This window comes from Eucyclogobius newberryi, unplaced genomic scaffold (genome assembly GCF_026437365.1).
Source record: "Eucyclogobius newberryi isolate DKJ021-1_F unplaced genomic scaffold, fEucNew1.0.hap1 SCAF_22, whole genome shotgun sequence".
In the NCBI taxonomy this organism is placed as follows: Eukaryota; Metazoa; Chordata; class Actinopteri; order Gobiiformes; family Gobiidae; genus Eucyclogobius; species Eucyclogobius newberryi.
This window is the reverse complement of record NW_027315857.1, coordinates 23,347,155-23,367,869: the sequence shown is the minus strand read 5'-3', so window position 1 is coordinate 23,367,869 and position 20,715 is coordinate 23,347,155. Positions and strand designations below refer to the sequence as shown.

At 40.4% G+C, this 20,715-nt stretch overlaps 1 protein-coding gene across 1 annotated transcript; it reads left to right on the top strand.

Annotated features, from left to right (window-relative positions):
* The first annotated feature begins 1,100 nt into the window (after positions 1-1,100).
* On the top strand, positions 1,101-19,095 carry LOC140371550 (GTPase IMAP family member 8-like). Its single transcript, XM_072458721.1, has 4 exons — positions 1,101-1,988; positions 11,658-12,555; positions 18,066-18,109; positions 18,207-19,095. The coding sequence occupies exons 1-4, from the start codon at positions 1,220-1,222 to the stop codon at positions 18,968-18,970; spliced, it is 2,475 nt and encodes an 824-aa protein (XP_072314822.1). The 5' UTR covers positions 1,101-1,219; the 3' UTR covers positions 18,971-19,095.
* Positions 19,096-20,715: the final 1,620 nt, after the last annotated feature.

Here is a 20,715-nt window from a genome sequence, read left to right as displayed (position 1 = left end):
TTCATGTTGTCCATGTGTGTGTGAGCAGCCCACTCTTTTTACTCTTTTTACCTGCAACCAAATCTACCCTCGGGTACAAACAAAGTTACCTTACCTTACCTTTAACTACGATGATTTTGTGACATTTTTGGACACTTTTTGCGTTTAATTTTACCAGACATTTTTCCGTATTTCAGATGGATTTTTGACATGATCCAAACGGTCGACTGTCCGTTAATCCCCTTTTTACAAATGTAACATAACCTTCCAGAGTCTTGGTTCTTCTTAGGTCCAAGTCCTGTTCGGATTTGGTCAAAAAGTTGCTTCTTTTTTCTTACTTTTTCTTTCCACATTCGCCCATATCTTGGGTTTCTCGGTCATGTCAGTGTGAGCAGTAAAAACGCCGACACAACTCCGTTCTTTATGGTCAGATTAAAACAAAACTCAGAGCTTCAGACAGAGCAGTTAGCTTAGGTTAGCTTTGCCCCCGAAGGAATGATGATATTTGTATATTTGTTAAACCAACATCTGCGTCGTAAACAGATGGAAATATTAGCCTTCTCCTACAATCCGATGTCTGTCCATTGAAATGCTCCGTTTCCAACCAAATACATAAATAAACTGTTGTCGTAGTGGAAATAGACTTTGTACTATTTATGTTGTTCTGTTTTATAAAGAGAAATTTATGAGAAACGAAAAGCTTGTATTTTTCATTTTTGATGCTTTTGTTGCTCTAAAAATCAATTAAAACAAAGATGGTGTCTTTTCTGTGAGTGCGTTTGCATCTCCACGGACCTGACTCGTACTCGCCTCTTCCTGCTTTTTTTCATTGAAAAGTTCCTTTGGCTAAAATATGGCATGTAATGTGTCTATTTGTACAGAGAGAAGTGGTTTTAACTTTCTCTTTCCATGGAGCTTCAGACAGCTACATACTGAGCCTTAAACTTTTGTGAACATGGATATTAATAGCATATTTCTGGTGTGAGTAACATTAATTCAAAAAGGAGGGAGGGAGAGAACTCAGAAGGTTTCCCAGAAGTCATGTGATCATTTGACAGAAAACCCCCTCCCACTTTGACAAAAGTGAAAGTAAAAACTCGACATTTCACACACAAAACTGTGGCCTGAAAACTGAACATGGAGCGTGAGTAGAAAACGTGCATCTGTGATTAGTCATGTGTTCTATTGTGCAGCAGATTTACCTTATATTCAATGTTTTGCTTCTTTAGAAAATGGACCGATGAGGATTGTTCTACTGGGAAAAACTGGAGCAGGCAAAAGCAGCTTGGCAAATGTCATTTATGGAGAGGAAGGAAAGTTTAAGGAGAGCGCTTCTGCAAATTCTGAGACCAAAGAATGTTGTGCCAAAGACAAAAGCATAAACGGACGACTCATCCGTCTGATCGACACTCCGGGTTTATTTGATACTGATCTGAACAGCACCGAGCTGTGTCCAGACATACTCCGGTGTATCGAGGAGTGCGCCCCGGGGCCTCACGCTTTCCTGCTGGTGCTCAAAGTGGAGAGGTTCACTCCACATGAGCAGGAAGTGGTCCAGGCGATACTCAAACATTTCTCTGACGAGGCTCTGAAATACACCACTGTGGTCTTCACTCACGGAGAGCAGCTGGACAAAGGACAGAAGATCAAAGACTGGGTTTATGAGAATGAAGCTCTGAGGTCCCTGGTGCTGAAATGTGGAGGCCGCTGTCATGTCTTTGATAATAAACACTGGAACAACAGCCAGGACTCGTACAGGAACAACCAGGTCCAGGTCACAGAGCTGCTCAGGACCATCGAGGAGACTGTCAGAGAGAAGAACTGGAAACATTACACCAATTCCTTTCTGGAATTTGTGATACACAACATGAAGATGATTAAATTAAGTCTTAGATATACAGCCAGAGTCCTGCTGGGGGCGCTACTCGGTGTAGAGGAATTTGCTAAAGGTTTGTTTGAATTCAAACCATCTTCAGAGGAAGAGACCAGCGTTTCTTACCATGCACAAGGTATTTACACATTTACTGGATTCAGTTTTTAGTCCTCAGTGTTTCTAAACGTGGTGGATACTACTGGTGGTGTGGCGCCCTCTGCTGGTGTGTCAGGTGCTCTGCAGTTCAAGTATTTGCTCCATTTAGTGTGTCATTTGTCCACAGTTTTCCATCTAGTGCACAATTTGTGAAAAAGTCTCACAACTTTTAGACTGGTGTCATGGGTTGTGGGAAAAGATCAAGACTTTGGGTCATTACCATAAGACGTGGTTGTGTTTCCAGTTTTAGACCTGGTTTAGATCTGGTGGTAGATCTAAAGTGGTACTTGATATCCCTGGCCTAGTGTTTAAAGTTGTCATTGCAACAATAAAAAGAAAAATAAATTATGTTTTCTTTCTTTCTTTCTTTTTCAGAAATGACAACACTGAGGATTATTTTACTGGGAAAAAGTGGATCAGGAAAAAGCAGTTTGGCCAATACTATATTTGGAGACAGAGACATATTTGAGGTGAATCATTCTGCACATTCATCAACGACCTGTGAGTCCTCAACCAGAAGAGTCAATGGGAGAAACATCCAACTGATCGACCCTCCAGGATTATTTCACACGGATCCAAGAAGCCACGACTTGAGTCCTGAAATCCTCAAGTGTTTTACAGAGTGTGCTCCAGGACCTCACGCTTTTCTGCTGGTGCTCAAAGTGGAGAGGTTCACACAACACGACCAGGCTGTGGTCGGCCAAATCCTCAAATATTTCTCCAAAGAGGCTCTTCGAAACATCACTGTGGTCTTCACTCGCGGAGATTACCTTCCTTACAGTATGAAGATTGAAGATTGGGTGAATCTGAATAAAGCTCTGAGGTCCCTGGTGCTGAAATGTGGAGGCCGCTGTCATGTCTTTGATAATAAATACTGGAACAACAGCCAGGACTCGTACAGGAACAACCAGAACCAGGTCACAGAGCTGCTCAGGACCATCGAGGAGACGGTGGAGAAGAACGAAGGAAGATGCTACATCAATGAGAACCTGCAGGCCGTTCAACAAGGAAAAATACAATCCACACAATCCAACATTGTATTTTCAAATAAGAAATAAGTCTCTAGTAAAAGCAGAGCACAGTTTCTAAATGACAAAGAGCGTACATCTGTCCCACGACTCTCACCTAATCTGCTCCTGCCCATCATCACGACGTCTAATAAAACTCATCTAATTCTTCTTTGTTCTTGTCTTAAATCTCTCCAGGGTGAAACGACCTCAAACCATGTTTAAATGTGGGCCGCAAAATGGACCAATACAAACTGTGTGACTTAGACAGACTTTAGAGAAATATCATCCGTGTGACCATTTAAGAACAGCCTCTGCACAATCATGTTGTTCATTTGTGTGTAAATGATGGTGTTGGTTATTGTTAATAAATGTGTTCAGCCCGACTTCAGGGAGGCGTGACCCTTTCTTTCTTTGAAATTGAAATATTGAGCATTATTTTATTTTTATTATTTTAACCCTAACCCTAACCAGAAACATTCACAAGAGGGAAAAGCAGTGGGGCCAGTACTAGCAGACAGAGGTGCTCATCGTCTTCACAGACCTGTCAGTCCAGAACCAGAAGAGTCCATGGGAGAAACATCCAACTGACCCACACTCCCTTTTCTACTTGCGCTTAAAGTAGGAATGAAGCTTGGTATAATTAAGAATGAAGCTCTAAGTTCTCTGGTGCAGAAATGTGGAGTTGGCTGTCGTGTGTTTGATATAAAACAGAGGAACAACCAGGCCCAGGTCACAGAGCTGCTCAGGACCATCGAGGGACTGTGAAGAAGAAAAGAGGAAGATGTGACACCGATGAGACACTGCAACGGCTGAAAGAAAAACTAACACATAAATGAAGTGCATTAGAGCAGCAGGAAAACTGACCAAGAGATCAAATTAAATACCCAAATCTACAATCTTTCTCTCAGTTGGATTTTTGGTCTTTAGTGGTTTTATCTCCAATGAATCTGATCGAGACAAGATATTTTTCACTTTGCATGTTCTTTGTAAGTGATTTAGGCTCTGAAAGTATGGAATATTTATTGAACACATTGACTAAGGGAAATATATATATATATTTGTTTTAAGTGTCTTTGAGAATATGAGCTTAACTGTTTGATTCTTGATTGTCTAACAGAAGTTCAGAAATAAATAAAAATAGAATACAACTTAAAGATCCCATATTGTTGTGGAATTTCTGCAAACAATGACCAAATAAAGTCGACCAAGATGAAGCAGAAACAGAGTTTGTCCCTCTCAAAAATGAGATTTATTTACATGCACAGTGGATAAATTATCTTTCCCTGACAGAGCCTACTGTCCTTACCTCACATAGCACTTACAGGGTACATCCTTTTAAAGGCGGTGAAAAAACATCTGACACGTACGCAGATAATCACGATCAAATCAGCTCCAAAAGAGATAGAACAGCCATCATGCATGTGACGATTCGAGCTATCTCATTCAGAGGTCAATCGGAGGTGTTTTGACACATAGTCAAGTCCTGATGCATTAAATGACCTGATCCTGGCTGATACAGAGGCGCCGGACAATACCGATCAGGAAAGAATATTCTTAAATCATCTGCACACAGGAAAACAATACAGATATTAATTTGCATGACATGTCATGGCCTAAAAAAACATCTAAATGACATGACATGACCTATTTTACCATTACAATACCCCTCTTCTTATTATCTTAAACCCATGTTTATTATAAATCATATCAACAGTCAATTACCCATAAAAATTTAACCAATGAGTATCTCATCCTCACATTACCGCAAAATTAGACTAATCAGAATAGAAACCAATTAACATTAATAATAAAGATTAATAATGGGAAAATTAGTATGACTAATACAATTAATTGTAATACTGAGTAATAATAATTAGTAATAAAACTGAACAATAAAAAATATCAAATATATTATCAATAAAAATGATCAATAAAAATGTTTAATAAAATGATTAGTACAAATTATTCATTTAATGATTAATAAAATAATTAATACAATTCCTCAAGCTCCCCTGTCCTTAGACCCTCCTTCTCGGCCAGGAAAAACTACAAAAAATCTTCGGGATAAAGTAGAAAACCTGGAGGAGGAAAAAACTACGAAACCTCTTTGGAATAAAGTAGAAACCTGGAGGAGTTCCACAGTGAATGAGGGATCCGACTCCTTCGGACGGACAGGCGGATGCTGACTTCTGGTAAATATTGCTCGATTAATATCATCAAATAAAGATTTTAGTCTATATCTAGTCTTAAATTAAATCAGTACATTTTAGATTGTTTAAAATAAATAAATAAAATTGTTAAATTTGCCAAAGTTGATATTACCAAACGATGCAGAAGAACGTGGAGCTTTAAACCGCGCTAGGTTTTGGCAACGTGCCACGTGCTCGGAGCACTCGATCAGTGGGCCCGGGTGCCTTTTGAACTTTACGACCTGCTTGGACCCCGACTTTCTCGAACTTGAGATCGTTGCAATTCAAAGGTCCCACGACGTCCTCAGTGGTTGCCCCTTGTGTCTGACCCCCAAGTGGGCCGACACCCGCATTGTCATTGATCTCCGCAGGTGAGTTGAAGATGGCTCGGCAGTGAGATGCCTGAATCCAGGGGCCCCGTTCTGCGACTTTCACTGCAGTGTGAGTGATAAGGAGAACTTGGAACGGGCCCAGCCAACATTTCGATCTCCAGTGTTTGCGCCTCGGCTCTCGGACCAGGATCCAGTCCCTGGTTTGAAGTTGTGAAGGACAGCTTCTGCTGCCTTTGGGAGAGCGGCTTTTACCTGTACAGAAATTGAGGACAACAGGAGATCCAATTCTTTACAGTACGCTAGAGTCATCGCACAGGGAGGAATCGGGCAGATCTCGTGGCGGAGGTGGGCCTAAGCCTATGTTAGGTGGGCGAGCAAACAGAATTTCAAATGGACTCATGATACATCTTGCCTGTACCCGCATTCTCATGTACATCAACGCCAATGGCAGTGCCTTAACCCAGGAGACTCCAGTTTGTTCACATATTTTGGTCAGTTTTGTTTTTAGTGTCTTGTTGCATCGTTCTGCAAGGCCACAAGAATCTGGGTGATAAGAAGTATGTTTTCGGAGATCAATGCCCAGAAATTGACCCACCTCCTCTACCACTTTTGTTACAAAATGGCTGCCATTGTCACTTGAAATGTTTTCAGGAACGCCCCAGCGTGGTACAATCTCTGTGATCAGAGCTTCAACTACTGCGTTGCTGGAGGCGTGTTTACAAGGAAACGCCTCGACATAATTTGACCAGATGTCAGCAAACACTAAACAGAATTTTTTGCCTTCTGATGGATTAAGCTCAATGAAATCCATGTGCATATGCCCAAACGGTCTTTCTGGCGGTGGGTGTGCTGCCTGTGGGATTTGTTTTGCTCTACCTAAATTGTTCACCTTTTGTGAATCAATTCTGTCCCACGGCCGTCACCATCCCCCCCTTTGATGCATGGTCACGTCCATGTGAGATCAGCGCAATCTGCCTGAAAAAATGTTTAGGTAAGCAGGTTTTTTTTATTAGGCCCAACCCAAATGCTATCACACTTTTCAGCCCGACTTCAGGGAGGCGTGACCCTTTCTTTCTTTCTTTCTTTCTTTGGAAATGAACAATGAATCTGATCGAGACAAGATATTATTCACTTTACATGTTCTTTGTTTTTTTAAGCATCTTTGGGAATCTGAGAAAATACAAAGGTCAAAACTGTTTGAGTCTTGACTGTCAAAAGATCAAGTTTATCTAGAATTTCTCTTACAGGAAAAAAAAAAAAAAAAGAATAAAAATTAAGCAATTTCCCTTTTCTGTTTGAGAGTCTGCCATCTGCTGGTCTCCATGGAGAACTAGAGCTATTTTATTTCATTATCTGGGTCAAAAATTGCTCGGAAAAACACCACCATAAAAGTGACAGAGTGAAAGTTTTAAGTATAAAGTAAATATGAAAATGTTGTGACTTGTTTACGGTACAGGAAATAAACTGTGATGAACTGGTAAAAAAGAAGATATAAGAAGATAACACATGAACAAGATTTAGACAGATCAGACTCCAAATACATTCAATCATCGTTTATATGAAGTGAAATGTAGAACTTTTAACAGTTCAGTTCATGATGAAGTTTAGTTTCTCTTGGAACTGACGATTGCACATAATCTTTAATTACCGTCTTTTCCAGACTATAAGCCGCACCTTTTTACATAGTTTTGGCCGGGTGCGACTTATACTCCGGAGATACTTATTTCTGTTATTTTTCGTTATTTTCACACTGGAAACCGCATTTCATAAGCCAACCACAAGAGGGCTCTAAAGCGCCGCTCTAATCGGGAAGTTGTTGTTTTAGTTGTTTAACACACAGGAGTTTGTGATAAATTGTGCTGAGTAACACGAGCAGTAATATAAGTACAAGTCAAATCAGAACTAGTCAAAACAACGTTGAGGCTGCTTCACACTTTCACAAACACTGCACCAGAATGGACTAACTCGAGGTTAATCCTGGAACTACACCAGGACTGGACCAGGACTAAACCAGGACTAGAACAGGACTGGACCAGGACTAAACCAGGACTAGAACAGGACTAAACCAGGACTAAACCAGGGCTGGACCAGGACTAAACCAGGACTAGAACAGGACCAAACCAGGACTAACCAGGACTGGACCAGGACTAAACCAGGACTAGAACAGGACTAAACCAGGACTAAACCAGGACTGGACCAGGACTGGACCAGGACTAAGCCAGGACTAAGCCAGGACTAAACCAGGACTAAGCCAGGACTAAGCCAGGACTAAACCAGGACTAAGCCAGGACTAAACCAGGACTAGAACAGGACTAGAACAGGACTAGAACAGGACTAAACCAAAGTCTTCAACACGATGATGTATGACCGCAGCTTTCTCCTCAGTGGACAACTGTAAACTCTGTTGATGCATGTGCTTTTGCCGTGCCTTTTGTCGGTTGTTGAACCACAGACCGCGGGCACTGCTGTAACGAAGTGACACCGAGGAAGGAATGGATTTAGTGATTTGGGGTAAAACTGATGCTTTGGTAAACTTGTTAGCATGTTCTTTATGCTATAGTTATCTGAATAACTGTTCATATGTTACGTTAACATACCAGACACTTACCACAGTTCTGTCTGTGCCTCATGTAGCTGAAGGTGTTAGCGTTAGCATACGTCATGTAGCTGAAGGTGTTAGCGTTAGCATACGTCATGTAGCTGAAGGTGTTAGCGTTAGCATACGTCATGTAGCTGAAGGTGTTAGCGTTAGCATGCGTCATGTAGCTGAAGGTGTTAGCGTTAGCATACATCATGTAGCTGAAGGTGTTAGCGTTAGCATACGTACACCTATTCACCATGTTGTTGTGCTCCAGTGTTGATGCTTCAGACTTGGCCTAACCCACTCTTTCTTCAGTATCGATGGCTCATGCTTTGTGTAACTCTATCTTGTCGATGGAACCGACTGATCGTGGATCTGTCAGTCCGATGTGGCTAATGAGCCGTCTGTGCGTAATGTAGCTGAAGGTGTTACGTTAGCATAGGTGTATTACGTTGTTTGTTCTCAAATGCGTTATTGTTTTAAATGGCATTTAAAGATGTTCTTGGCCCCTTTATCTAATAAATGTCCCCCAAACTCCGGAGCGACTTATAGTTCGGAAAATACGGTCCTGCTTCAGTAACTGTGCTGCAGGCCTCTCTTTACCTAATTCAGTCTAATTTAGTCCGATACATTTTCTGTAAATCATGTTTCTGACACAGTCATTTTATACTGTCATATTTTTAGCAGTTGATTTGAGGTAAATAACTGCATGTCAGAGTGGCAGACAGAAAAGCTCTGACTGAAGTGAGAGACTGATGATGATGTAAAGGACCAGAATAATGGAATTGTATAAACACATTTGAGCAACGTGTCATTTACAACCAAAGACTGGTTAAAAGCAGTGTTTAATTATCTTCTTAAAATGCAAGAACATTGGCATTTGTGCTGGTGGAGCTTTAGTTTAGTCTTTATTTGAAGGGACAATGTTCAGAGACATTAGGCTCATAATAAACACAAAGGTTAATATCTTAAGGGTTTTAAATGTTGAATAACTCTAACATGTGACTGGTTCTGTGAATGACATGGCATCTGGTTTGACAACATCCAAAACCATCACAACATTAAACCAACAGTAAGTCACGTCAAGACTTAAAACTGGTTTGGAAAGTCCAGTATGTTCCTGATCATTTAGTGACAGTTCACTGACAGGTTTTTGTTTCTTGTCACGCACTGTTTTTGTTTTCACCAGAAATGATAAATTCAGAGACAAAATAATAAAGTTTTCATCTAATCTCTGAAAGAAATGCTGTTGTTAAGAGTATGATTTGTTGAAGTCTAAAGGAGTCTTCCTTTGATGGATTGTACTTTAATTTAACCTTCTGCTGCTGAAAAGGAGCTTCCGCTCACTCTAACTAAATATTTCAGCTTCACGTTGAAGGACTTCATCCTCCCAGAGAAGAACAGCCTGATTTGTCAGGATCAGGGTTGAGTTTAGAAACAGATCATTTGGTTTGGATTAGGAAATATGGACAAGTTTGAAAACTTGTGCTGGAAATAAAGAAAGTGTCTTTATTTCAATCGTTTTTACAATTCTGTGTTTGATAAAGTCTGAATCTTGAACTTGATTAAACTTCCGTGCACCTGAAGGACGTGTTCTGTCATCAGAGGCCACGCCCTTCAACCATAAAAGGAGGAACGTGAGACTCGTCTGAAGCACTTCTGGAGACTCGTCTGAAGCACTTCTGGAGACTCGTCTGAAGCACTTCTGGAGACTCGTCTGAAGCACTTCTGGAGACTCGTCTGAAGCACTTCTGGAGACTCGTCTGAAGCACTTCTGGAGACTCGTCTGAAGCACTTCTGGAGACTCGTCTGAAGCACTTCTGGAGACTCGTCTGAAGCACTTCTGGAGACTCGTCTGAAGCACTTCTGGAGACTCGTCTGAAGCACTTCTGGAGACTCGTCTGAAGCACTTCTGGAGACTCGTCTGAAGCACTTCTGGAGACTCGTCTGAAGCACTTCTGGAGACTCGTCTGAAGCACTTCTGAAGACTCGTCTGAAGCACTTCTGGAGACTCGTCTGAAGCACTTCTGGAGACTCGTCTGAAGCACTTCTGGAGACTCGTCTGAAGCACTTCTGGAGACTCGTCTGAAGCACTTCTGGAGACTCGTCTGAAGCACTTCTGGAGACTCGTCTGAAGCACTTCTGAAGATTCGTCTGAAGCACTTCTGGAGACTCGTCTGAAGCACTTCTGAAGATTCGTCTGAAGCACTTCTGGAGACTCGTCTGAAGCACTTCTGAAGATTCGTCTGAAGCACTTCTGGAGACTCGTCTGAAGCACTTCTGGAGACTCGTCTGACACCATGGACGGTAAGATGAGACTAGATTAGATTGACTCTGACTTCCAATAGAAATAGTGTTGTAAGAATATTCTGAAAATGTATTTAGTGACACAATAGACAACTGAATACTTAAAATGTATTTTATAAAGTTTCAAATAAGAGTACTTTTATTGTGTTTGAAAGTAACTGAACAAAACAAACATATCAGACTAATTTCAGTTACTCTTTCATCTGGTGCTTTCAGTTACAGTTACTTTTCTAAACTCAGAGAAAAACCTTACATTATTTGAAGAAACAATTCAGGCTTCAAACTGAATTAAAGATAAAAAGAGAAAACGCAGCTCCTACAGTGAGAGTGAGTTTTCCTTCTCTAATTTATGATAAACTAAACTTTCTTATAAATAATTGCACAACAAAAGGTGAAACAAAAAGCAGTTTTAATCCTGTTGTGTTCACACTATAATGTAAATATTCAGAATGCAGTGTTCTGATTGGACCACAGAATATGTTACAAACACTTTTATTGCAGATATTGAGTACAGTATTCTGTAACTAAATACATTTTTAAAGTTTTCTTTATTATTGAGAACAAGCAGTGAAAATGTGTACTCAAAGTATAGAAAAATGTAAAAGTCTCACTCTCTCATAATGAATTATACTTAAAACTGAGTTTAGTCATTTTCAATCACGAGCTGCAGATTCTTTAGCTCTGACCAATCAGACGCTGAGGTGCTGTTGTTGTGTGTTTGTAGTTTTAGAACGAAGCAGAAACATTTGTGTTTAAGACACTTTAAATGTGACACAAAAAGATAAAACATAATTATTGTTTTTCTTGTGACAATAAGGACCTGCACCTGTCAAAAGTCTGATAAAACTGCCCCTGTCAAAAGTCTGTTCACTAGTAAGGACCACAACCCCAGCTACGATGCAAAGTGTTTATTAGAATACGAGAAACATGAACAACACAAATGTACAGAAATGGATGCCGTTTTATCTCCATATAAAACATACTGTGGTTTTTAGCTTAAATTATACTAACTTTTTTGTTCAATGACGTCACATTATTGTAATGACAAAGACACAAACATGTGATTTAAATATAAGCAGAACATTTAGACTGTAGTTTTACCACGGCTCATTTCAGTGGATATTGATGATTCTGATGCTCTTTCTTGAGCCTGACATTATTCTCTGCTTCTCTGTTTCTCTCTATGTGCAGCCTTGATGTGTTTTCTAAATATTATCTCTATAATTTCAGGGAAAGAGATAAAGATTATTCTTCTGGGAAAAACTGGATCAGGCAAGAGCAGCCTGGGGAACACTATACTTGGAAAAGAAATATTCAAAGTAGACAATTCCCCAAATTCTGTGTCCACTGAGTGTACGTCCCACTCAATAAAGAGAAATGGTAAAACCATTCGTGTGTTTGACACTCCAGGTGTTTCTGACACAGACACAAACAAATCTGATCTGAGTGAAAAGTTTTACAATTGTGTAAAAGACTGTGCTCCAGGACCTCACGCTTTTCTGCTGGTGCTCAAAGTGAGTGACAGATACACAAAGAAGGAGGAGGAGGCAGTGAAAGAAACACTCAAGTATTTATCTGCAGAGGCTCTTAAATACACCACAGTGGTCTTCACTCGTGGAGATCAGCTGGATGAAGGACAGAAGATTGAAGACTGGGTTTATGAGAATGAAGCTCTGAGGTCCCTGCTGCAGGAATGTGGAGGCCGCTGTCATGTCTTTGATAATAAATACTGGAAGAACAGCCAGGGCTCGTACAGGAACAACCAGGTCCAGGTCACAGAGCTGCTCAGGACCATCGAGGAGACTGTGGAGAAGAACGGAGGAAGATGCTACACCACTGGCTTCTGGCAATATCTCAAACACATGAAAATCAAAGGTGTGCCGCTAAAATACCTGTTGGCGGCTCTAGTGGCTGGAGTAGGAGCTGCTGCTGTTGCTGCACTTGTTTTTGAAGCGGGAACAGCTTCTACAGTGGTGACAGGACTAAGAGTGGGAGCAGGAGTGGGAGTAGGAGTGTTATATGTACTGTCACCAGATGAAGTGGGGAGGGGGCCTCAGGTGCAGCGAGAGCAGTGGGGGAGGCGGCCTCAGGTGCAGCGAGAGCAGTGGGGGAGGCGGCTTCAGATGCAGTGAATAAAGCAGCAAAGTTAGCGTCAGCTGCAGTGGAAAATGTGCCTTCTTGCATGAGCACGAAAAATAAATCAAAAACATATTGAAAAGTATATGAAGAGAAATAGCCTGATCATATTTAGTGACCAAACTGACTTTATGTGATTCACTTATTGCTGTAATAATGGGTTTAATAATTGAATCTGGGGCAGTGGGAGGAGCTGGGCCAGGACGGATAGAAACTTATGTTTCAGTTTCACCCTGAGCTAGATTGACTGTTTTTAGAATTCATGTAACATTCTGCTTACATTTAACACACTTTTGAAAAATTATGTCTGTGTTCATAAATATCCTTTTGTTTGAAGTTACAGTTTTTGGTATAATAAGTACTCTTTTTTACAAATGACTCACTGTCTTAACAATCGAATAAACAACAATATATTGATACAATTGTTGTAAATGAATGTTAAAATTAATCTGTGAATTATAATATCACACTTTGTACCACACTATTATATAAAATATATACCTGTCATGTAAATGTGTGATTTTATGTACAATGGCAATAATAAAAAAAAATGTAAAAATGAATCTGTCATATTTCAGCTTATTTGAATTAACAGCATGAGAGATGTTAAAATTGTGATTATAAAATATATACACATAATATAATTATGTTCAGTTTTCACTTGACTTGTCTTTTATATCACTTTCATTATGTGCTAATATATAATAATATAATGCTGTTGCATACTGAGGATTAAGTATTACTTAAATAACAATGTGTTTTATGGGGTCTTCTCTACATCATTAATTAAGTTGTGATTAAAACATTGCAATATTAAAATCAAATTATTCCTATAAAGTCCAACATTTCAACAGCAGTTGTAAAATAAAGTTACTTTCAGCTTTCAAAATCACAACATTCTTGGAGCCGGATAACAAATTAGATTTGTATTAATTATAAATTAATGCACATTGTGTATTTTCCTATTGCCTTTAAGAGGTATTTAAAATCATCTGCTTCTTCACAAGTTCACATTTGACTGTGAATTGTAAAATGCAGCTGCCACTCACTCAGAGAAGGACAATGTCTCACCAACAGGACAAAAGTGTCTTTGAGCTGCATTAGAAATAAAACGGGTGAATTATTTAACAATTTGACAAAAATAGCAGATCATCACAGGGATGAGCTCACGATTCCATTTGTATCACCTAAGCCAGAATGATAACTTATTGTACTTTCATATTTGTGTCAATAAAACCAACATGAACTCTGAGTTCCCAGAATTGAGCTTCTGAAATACATTTGCACCTTTTGTTCTTTCATTGTTCATAAAAGCAACACGCTCCAGCCTTCAGTTATAAATAAGTCTGAGTGTTCATAAAGGAATGTGGGTGTGAGCACTTTTAATGAATACAAATACAACAACACTCCTCTAAAGAAGGACTAAAAGCAAAAGTCAAGACCAATGTTTTTGTGCTTCTACAGTAATTTATGCAAACAGTTATAAACTGTAAACAGCACAAATGAAAGAATAAACCACAATAAAAAGACTGAACATGTTTATTTGTTGAGATGACATGAGGAGGATGAGGACTGTAAGAACCTAAAGGAGGAGAGTGATGACTCAGCATGAGGCTCTATCTCTGACCAGTGCCAGTCCAAAACCAGAAGAATCAATGGGAGAAAGATTCATCTGATTGTTTGACCCTTGACCTCAACACGCTGCTGCTTGTGCTCAAAGTGGACTATTCAATTTATTTTTTTACCGCCCAAAATCACAATAGCAGCTGCCCCAGGGGGCGACAGTGAAAAACGGATTAAAACATTTTCATAGGGACTTGGCAATGTCCCACAGTCCCCTGTCCTTAGACCCTCCTCTTCAAGAAAAAACGACAAAACCTGTATAAAAAGTATGAACCTGGAGGAGTTCCAGAGTGAAGGAGAGATCTGACTCCCTTAGACGGACGCCAGAGAGACAGTGGAGCTGGAGCCACTCAGGAGGAGAACCAGTTCTTCGGGAGGAGAACCAGTTTTTCAGGCAGATGAAGAACCGTTCATATGGTTGCAGATTGCAAGTGAAATTAAATATTAAATATTGTTTGATAGAATAAGTAGTGTTTAACAGAGGATAGTGCTCGAGCTGCGATACTTGTCCCAGCACAGTTGCTCCTTGGACAGCCGAGCTGAAACTGCAGGTTTCAGGACTGTAATTTTGTCTATACAAGACTGAAATCTTAGAAGAGGCTCTGAATTTGACCACTTTACAGAAGAGTTGAAAAGTGAGTTAATTAAATCAAAACTCTGCCCCTCGTACTGAAACAACCAATGGTAAATATCTGACTTCATTCACTGAAATTACAAAAATATTTTAATAATTTATGAACTGCGCAGGAAAGCTCCAGACGTCCGGGAAAATTGAGGCGGAGCAGGTTTCCAGGGCGTCGAAATGATGATAGGTTTGTTTGTTTTTATAACCACAAGCACGTAATCTAACATGTTGTACCTTTGACAATGTGCTAAAGGACATTAAATATGTTGAAAATAAATCAAGTTTATTGTTTTCATTTTAAAATGTTGGTTGTGTTTCTCATAATTAAATCAGGTGGTGGTGTCTGCGTTCATAGAATAACTGTTCTATACTAAAGTAAGTCTGTTGCTTTCAATGTTTGTGTCACTGTGTATCTGTCATTGTTCTAAAGCTGCCCAGAAAAGAGCCTAATGAATAAAAATGGATTATTATCATTAAAAAAATAGTGATGATGATTATGTGTCTAATTCATTCTCTCCAAATTCTGTTGTAGCCACAGCTGCCACAGACTGACTCAGAATGACGTCATCTTTATTAAGGATACAAGCGCAGACAGATTTTACAGACAGTTAAAAAATAGAAAATTAAATCTTTCTAGGGGCCGGATTAAAACATGTCGAAGAAAAAAAAAAACATTGGATTTGAAATATTACTTGGGCCGGATTATAAAGACAGACGGGCCGTATGTGGGCCGCGGGCCGTAGTTTGTCGAGTCTTCCATGTGAGTTGAACGTTGCACATTGACTTCACAAATATGATCCTGGAGTTCAACAGTGACATTACTTCCCTGCGTCTTGCTTAAGCCGTGACAGTAACAGTCCCACCAGGACATGAACCCACTGGAAAAGTCCCACAATGCACCTCTAAGTTATCTTAAGTTCATGGCTACACCCTACAGCCTTTGATCCTTACAGCCTTTGATCCTTACAGCCTTTGATCCTTACAGCCTTTGATCCTTACAGCCTTTGATCATTAACCTTTATGGACATTGTGCACTTATAATTATCAGTTCGTTCTTGTGCCGCGTTTAGTTTTCTTTTCACTTTCAAAATGACTGACTGCCACGCCCGGTCCAACCGGCTCAAAAACAACATGAGAAAGAAAATGTTTTGAACTTGCTGTAGCTGTTGCCAATGTGACGTAGATAAATAGATGAGAATAAATGTGGAGTGATTTATTGATTCATTTGGCAGGGGACTACTTTGTGATCTGGGTGGTGGAGTTTGTGTGTTTTGTCTTTGGTTGTGTGTTTATGGAGGAGGAGTCACTTTTATAAAGTCAGTTCTTTGGAAAATGCCACACTTGTGCAGCTCGTGGCTGAGTGGATAGCACATGTGCCTGCTGTGTGGTACAGGCCGCAGAGTCGTGAGTTTCATTCCAGCTCTGACCATTTGAATGTCTGTATTATTAAGAAGGGAGTGTCTGCAGAGCCGCCGAAACTAACATGTTATCTTTGTGTCGGCCACGGTTAAGGTTAAGGTTAAGGTTAGGGTTAAGGTTAGGGTTAGGGTTAGGGTTAAGGTTAGGGTTAGGGTTAGGGTTAAGGTTAGGGTTAGGGTTAGGGTTAGGGTTAGGGTTAGGGTTAGGGTTAAGGTTAGGGTTAGGGTTAAGGTTAGGGTTAGGGTTAAGGTTAGGGTTAAGGTTAGGGTTAGGGTTAGGGTTAGGGTTAGGGTTAGGGTTAAGGTTAGGGTTAAGGTTAGGGTTAAGGTTAGGGTTAGGGTTAAGGTTAGGTTTAAGGTTAGGGTTAGGGTTAAGGTTAGGGTTAAGGTTAAGGTTAGGGTTAGGGTTAGGATTAAGGTTAAGGTTAGGGTTAGGGTTAGGGTTAAGGTTAGGGTTAAGGTTAGGGTTAGGGTTAGGGTTAGGGTTAAGGTTAGGTTTAAGGTTAGGGTTAGGGTTAAGGTTAAGGTTAGGGTTAAGGCTAGGGTTAGGATTAAGGTTAGGGTTAGGGTTAAGGTTAGGGTTAAGGGTTAGGGTTAGGGTTAGGGTTAAGGTTAGGGTTAAGGTTAAGGTTAAGGTTAGGGTTAGAGTTAAGGTTAGGGTTAAGGTTAGGGTTAGGGTTAAGGTTAGGGTTAAGGTTATGGTTAAGGTTAGGGTTAGGGTTAAGGTTAGCCATGAGGCTATAAGGGAAATGCCGCGGTCCCTGAAACTGCGCGTCTATTTGACCGCGCCGCAGCTCTCCAGCCACGGCCTATTAAGAAATACACTTAATGTGAATTTACACAGTTGTAAAAATGAATGCTAAGCAGCTTTGAGTTTGGAGATGGAGCACCAGATACTGACCCATTTCAACACTGTTGAAATGTCAGACTTTAGAAACAAAGACACACATGGAAGCCTGGAGGCCAGGGGCCCAATGGAGGAGGAAGGAGAGCACACACTACAACAGAACATGGTTGGATCTGGTAGGCCACTGGTTCAAGACCCTCACACCAACCAAGACCCTCTCACATTGAGAGTTCTGACAGTCACAACTGTCTAAAAGTGAACACTTTTCATTATCAAGATTTTAAATTTCCACAGGAATTTTCAAAGTGAAAGTTCATCACAGGCAGGATTTGAAACCACAGCTTTAAGGTCACTGGTCATAACCTCCAGACCACAGATTCACAGGTCTGTTATTTGACTCTAGGCTGTGGAAACAACACAAAGTGAGAAACTAAAGCGGGATTCGAACCCACAACTTCAAAACGCAGACTTTAGAGCCACTGTTCTTAAAGGCATCTCAAATGTTGCAAATCTCCAAAAGAACGATTGTAATATGATTCATTTTTCATTATGTCTCCCACCTTCCACCACACGTGCTGCCAGTTCTACACTGAACCCTCCTCTACACTGACACATGAGAGTCATTGTGCTGCAGGACCATTTTTCAGCCTGGGCTCAGAAAATACACAAATAATCTGTAAATACTGAACTACTGACATTTTGTTGTCTGTGAACATCGGTGACGATTTATTGATCATAAACATGGCTGATAATACACACACAATCAAACCAGTAAACAAGATGGTTTAGGTAAACAAGGCCTGATTCGGCCCCTGGGCCTTATGTTGATCAGCCCTGGCCTAAACTTGATTACCCTGAACTTGAATCTTCCACGTTGTGCTGTTTTTTTGGACTTTGTATTACTTGTTGGAAACCACGCCCTCAGACTCTTGACGCAAACAGCAATAAAACATTTATTACATTTGATCTACATCAGTGAATAAAAGGAGAACTTTCTTTCTCGTGACACAAGACAACACTAACACCATGAGCGGTGAGTTAAAGGAAACTTTACTTACTTAAATGAAATCATCCTTTTCTACTTGAAATGGCAGATTATTGATTGCATCTTTGCTTTAATTTTGTTCTAGATAACAACACAAGAACGATTGTGCTTCTGGGTAAAACTGGCGCAGGGAAAAGCAGCCTGGCCAACACTATATTTGGCAAAAAAGACAAGTTCAAAGCCGGTGATTCACCAACGTCAGTGACAAAGGGATATGTTTCTTACACAACAAAGATTAATGGAAACAAAATGCATCTGTTTGACACTCCAGGATATTTCGACACCGACCCAAACAGTGCTGAGGACAGTCCTGAAATGCTCAAGTGGGTGGATGATTGTTCACAAGGGGTCCACGCTTTTCTGCTCGTGCTTAAAGTGGGGCGCTACACAACGCACGAACAGGATGTAGTCAAACTTATGCTGAAATATTTCTCTGAAGAGGCTCTGAAATACACCGTCTTAGTTTTCACTCACGGTGATGAGCTTGACAAAGGCAAAACGATTACGGAGTGGGCCAGTGAAAGTGAAGCTCTGAAGGGTCTGATGGAGAGATGTGGAGGCCGCTGTCATGTGTTCGATAATACACACTGGAACAAAGGACTGAAAACCCGCAACAAGAAACACACCAAAGAGCTGTTCAAGACCATTGACATGATGGTGGAGAGGAACGGAGATTGCTACAAACCAGGCGTATTTACTGAGTCTTCTTCAGAGTCATGTCCCACTGAAGGATGGGTGGAAACCTGCTATAAATGGGTTTTGAAAGAGGCTATTCCAGGGGGTGTCATATTGGCAGCTTTTCTGGGCACAGTGCTACTGGTTAAGTCAGGTTTGGGTGCTGGTCACTAAGGTGGCAGAGTGCACCAAAGAGAACGGCAAGGCTTTGGTTGAGCCTTTGGGGTGGTTTTCGAAACTGTGGGCCTCTCCAACTGAAGCTGTGAAAGAGGTGACCAGCTTCATGACGGAGCTGGAGGATCTGTTCCAACAAGTGAAAAAAACATCTGCAGCGACTGGCACTGATCTGACGACTGGCACTGATCTGACGACTGGCACTGATCTGACGACTAGTTCGTGCACAATCCAGTGATGAGTTTGATTGCAATCATGTTGAAATGCACTATTCTACCATGTGTTCGTATATTACCTATAGCTTTAGCCTGATGTGCTGATGTGTTTTGGGTTTGGCTTGAACTGTGACGCGTAACCAAAGCTTTTACTTCCCTCCTGTCGCTGGCTCCAAACACAAACACCACATTTAGACCTTCACCTTTAGCTGACGGGACACAAACCCGTGGCTTGATTGGTCTATTTAGTTGATTTTCGCCATTTCACTTCAGCCTCAGAAGCATCTGCAGGTCGTTCTGCTGCGTCGTTTTCTTAAAACAGAGTAAGGAAATGTAAAGTGGTCTGTGCGTTCTGTTTTGTTGGTGAAAAGTGAAGTTTAAATAAGAGACGGCCCATGTCCTGTGTTTACAGCCTGATGACAACTCAATAAAGCCACAAGAGGGCGCTCCAGGGTAACAAACGCCATCACTCTTTCTGTAGGACAAGTTTTGAACTAAACATTCATAAATATACTAAGCAGATTTTAAAACATTGTATTTTCATACTCACAATATTTTAACAGACTGTAAAAGCATTGTTTGACTTTTCAAACACTGTATTAAAGGCGCAATGGACGATTTTTCGGCGATTTGAGAACGCAGGTGGAAGTGCACATGCCCCTCCCCCGTGTGGACTGATACAACACACACGTGCGTTTGTTTATTAGCGCGACGGAGCGCATCGCATCTCTCGTCTCCCTTAGATTTCCGTCTTCTTCTGCGTCAGCTCGAACTGTCTTTCTCCGTCTTCATTTTGCCCGTACACTGAGGGAACTATATTATGATAGATCAATGCGCTTAGACACGTGGAAATGTGGGACGATCCGCATGCGGCTGCAGGTGAGCGGTAGGTGCGTTTTATGATTGATACGTGGCAGGACTAATCGACAGTCCACGCCACGAGGAAATGAGACTTAGATTTGTGCCAAAAAAATCGTACATTCAACCTTTAATATTCAATTCATATTTTTACTTGATTGTATGTTAGAAATACATTTGTTCACATAAGTCAAATGCAAAAAAACAAACAAAAAAACATAAATTCAGTGTCAAATGAAAGCTTTGGTAGTAAAAACACTTATTACACAAATTATATACAAATTATATTAAATGTCTTTTTTGTTAAATTGAGTAACACTTGACAACTGAATAAACACAACAATGTACAATGTGTTTATGTAAATTCAAATTCTGCATGATTATAATCACATTTTTCATGTATGTCAAAGTTTTTTTTAATAAGATACAATTTTGACCACTCACAAATCTGTAAAACAATAAATAATTGATGAAAATGAATGTGTCCTTCTTGTGTAGACGTGTGAATAACTCATTACCAGCAGCTGCATTTACATGGAGATCATCTTCATATCAAACACACTTAACTAACTTACTAAAGAACCTGTTTAGATTTCAATGTGCAGCTTTAGTTTTAATTTATCGTGACAATTATTTTGCCCCTGCTAACTCTGCAAAGATATTTAGTAATGA

Bases quoted from the DNA above. Each gene is read 5' to 3' on its own strand.
- LOC140371550 (XM_072458721.1), top strand. From the start codon at position 1,220: ATGAGGATTGTTCTACTGGGAAAAACTGGAGCAGGCAAAAGCAGCTTG. The intron at 1,989-11,657 runs GTATTTACACAT...CTATAATTTCAG, and splicing joins CGTTTCTTACCATGCACAAG to GGAAAGAGATAAAGATTATT. The intron at 18,110-18,206 runs GTGAGTTAAAGG...ATTTTGTTCTAG, and splicing joins CAACACTAACACCATGAGCG to ATAACAACACAAGAACGATT.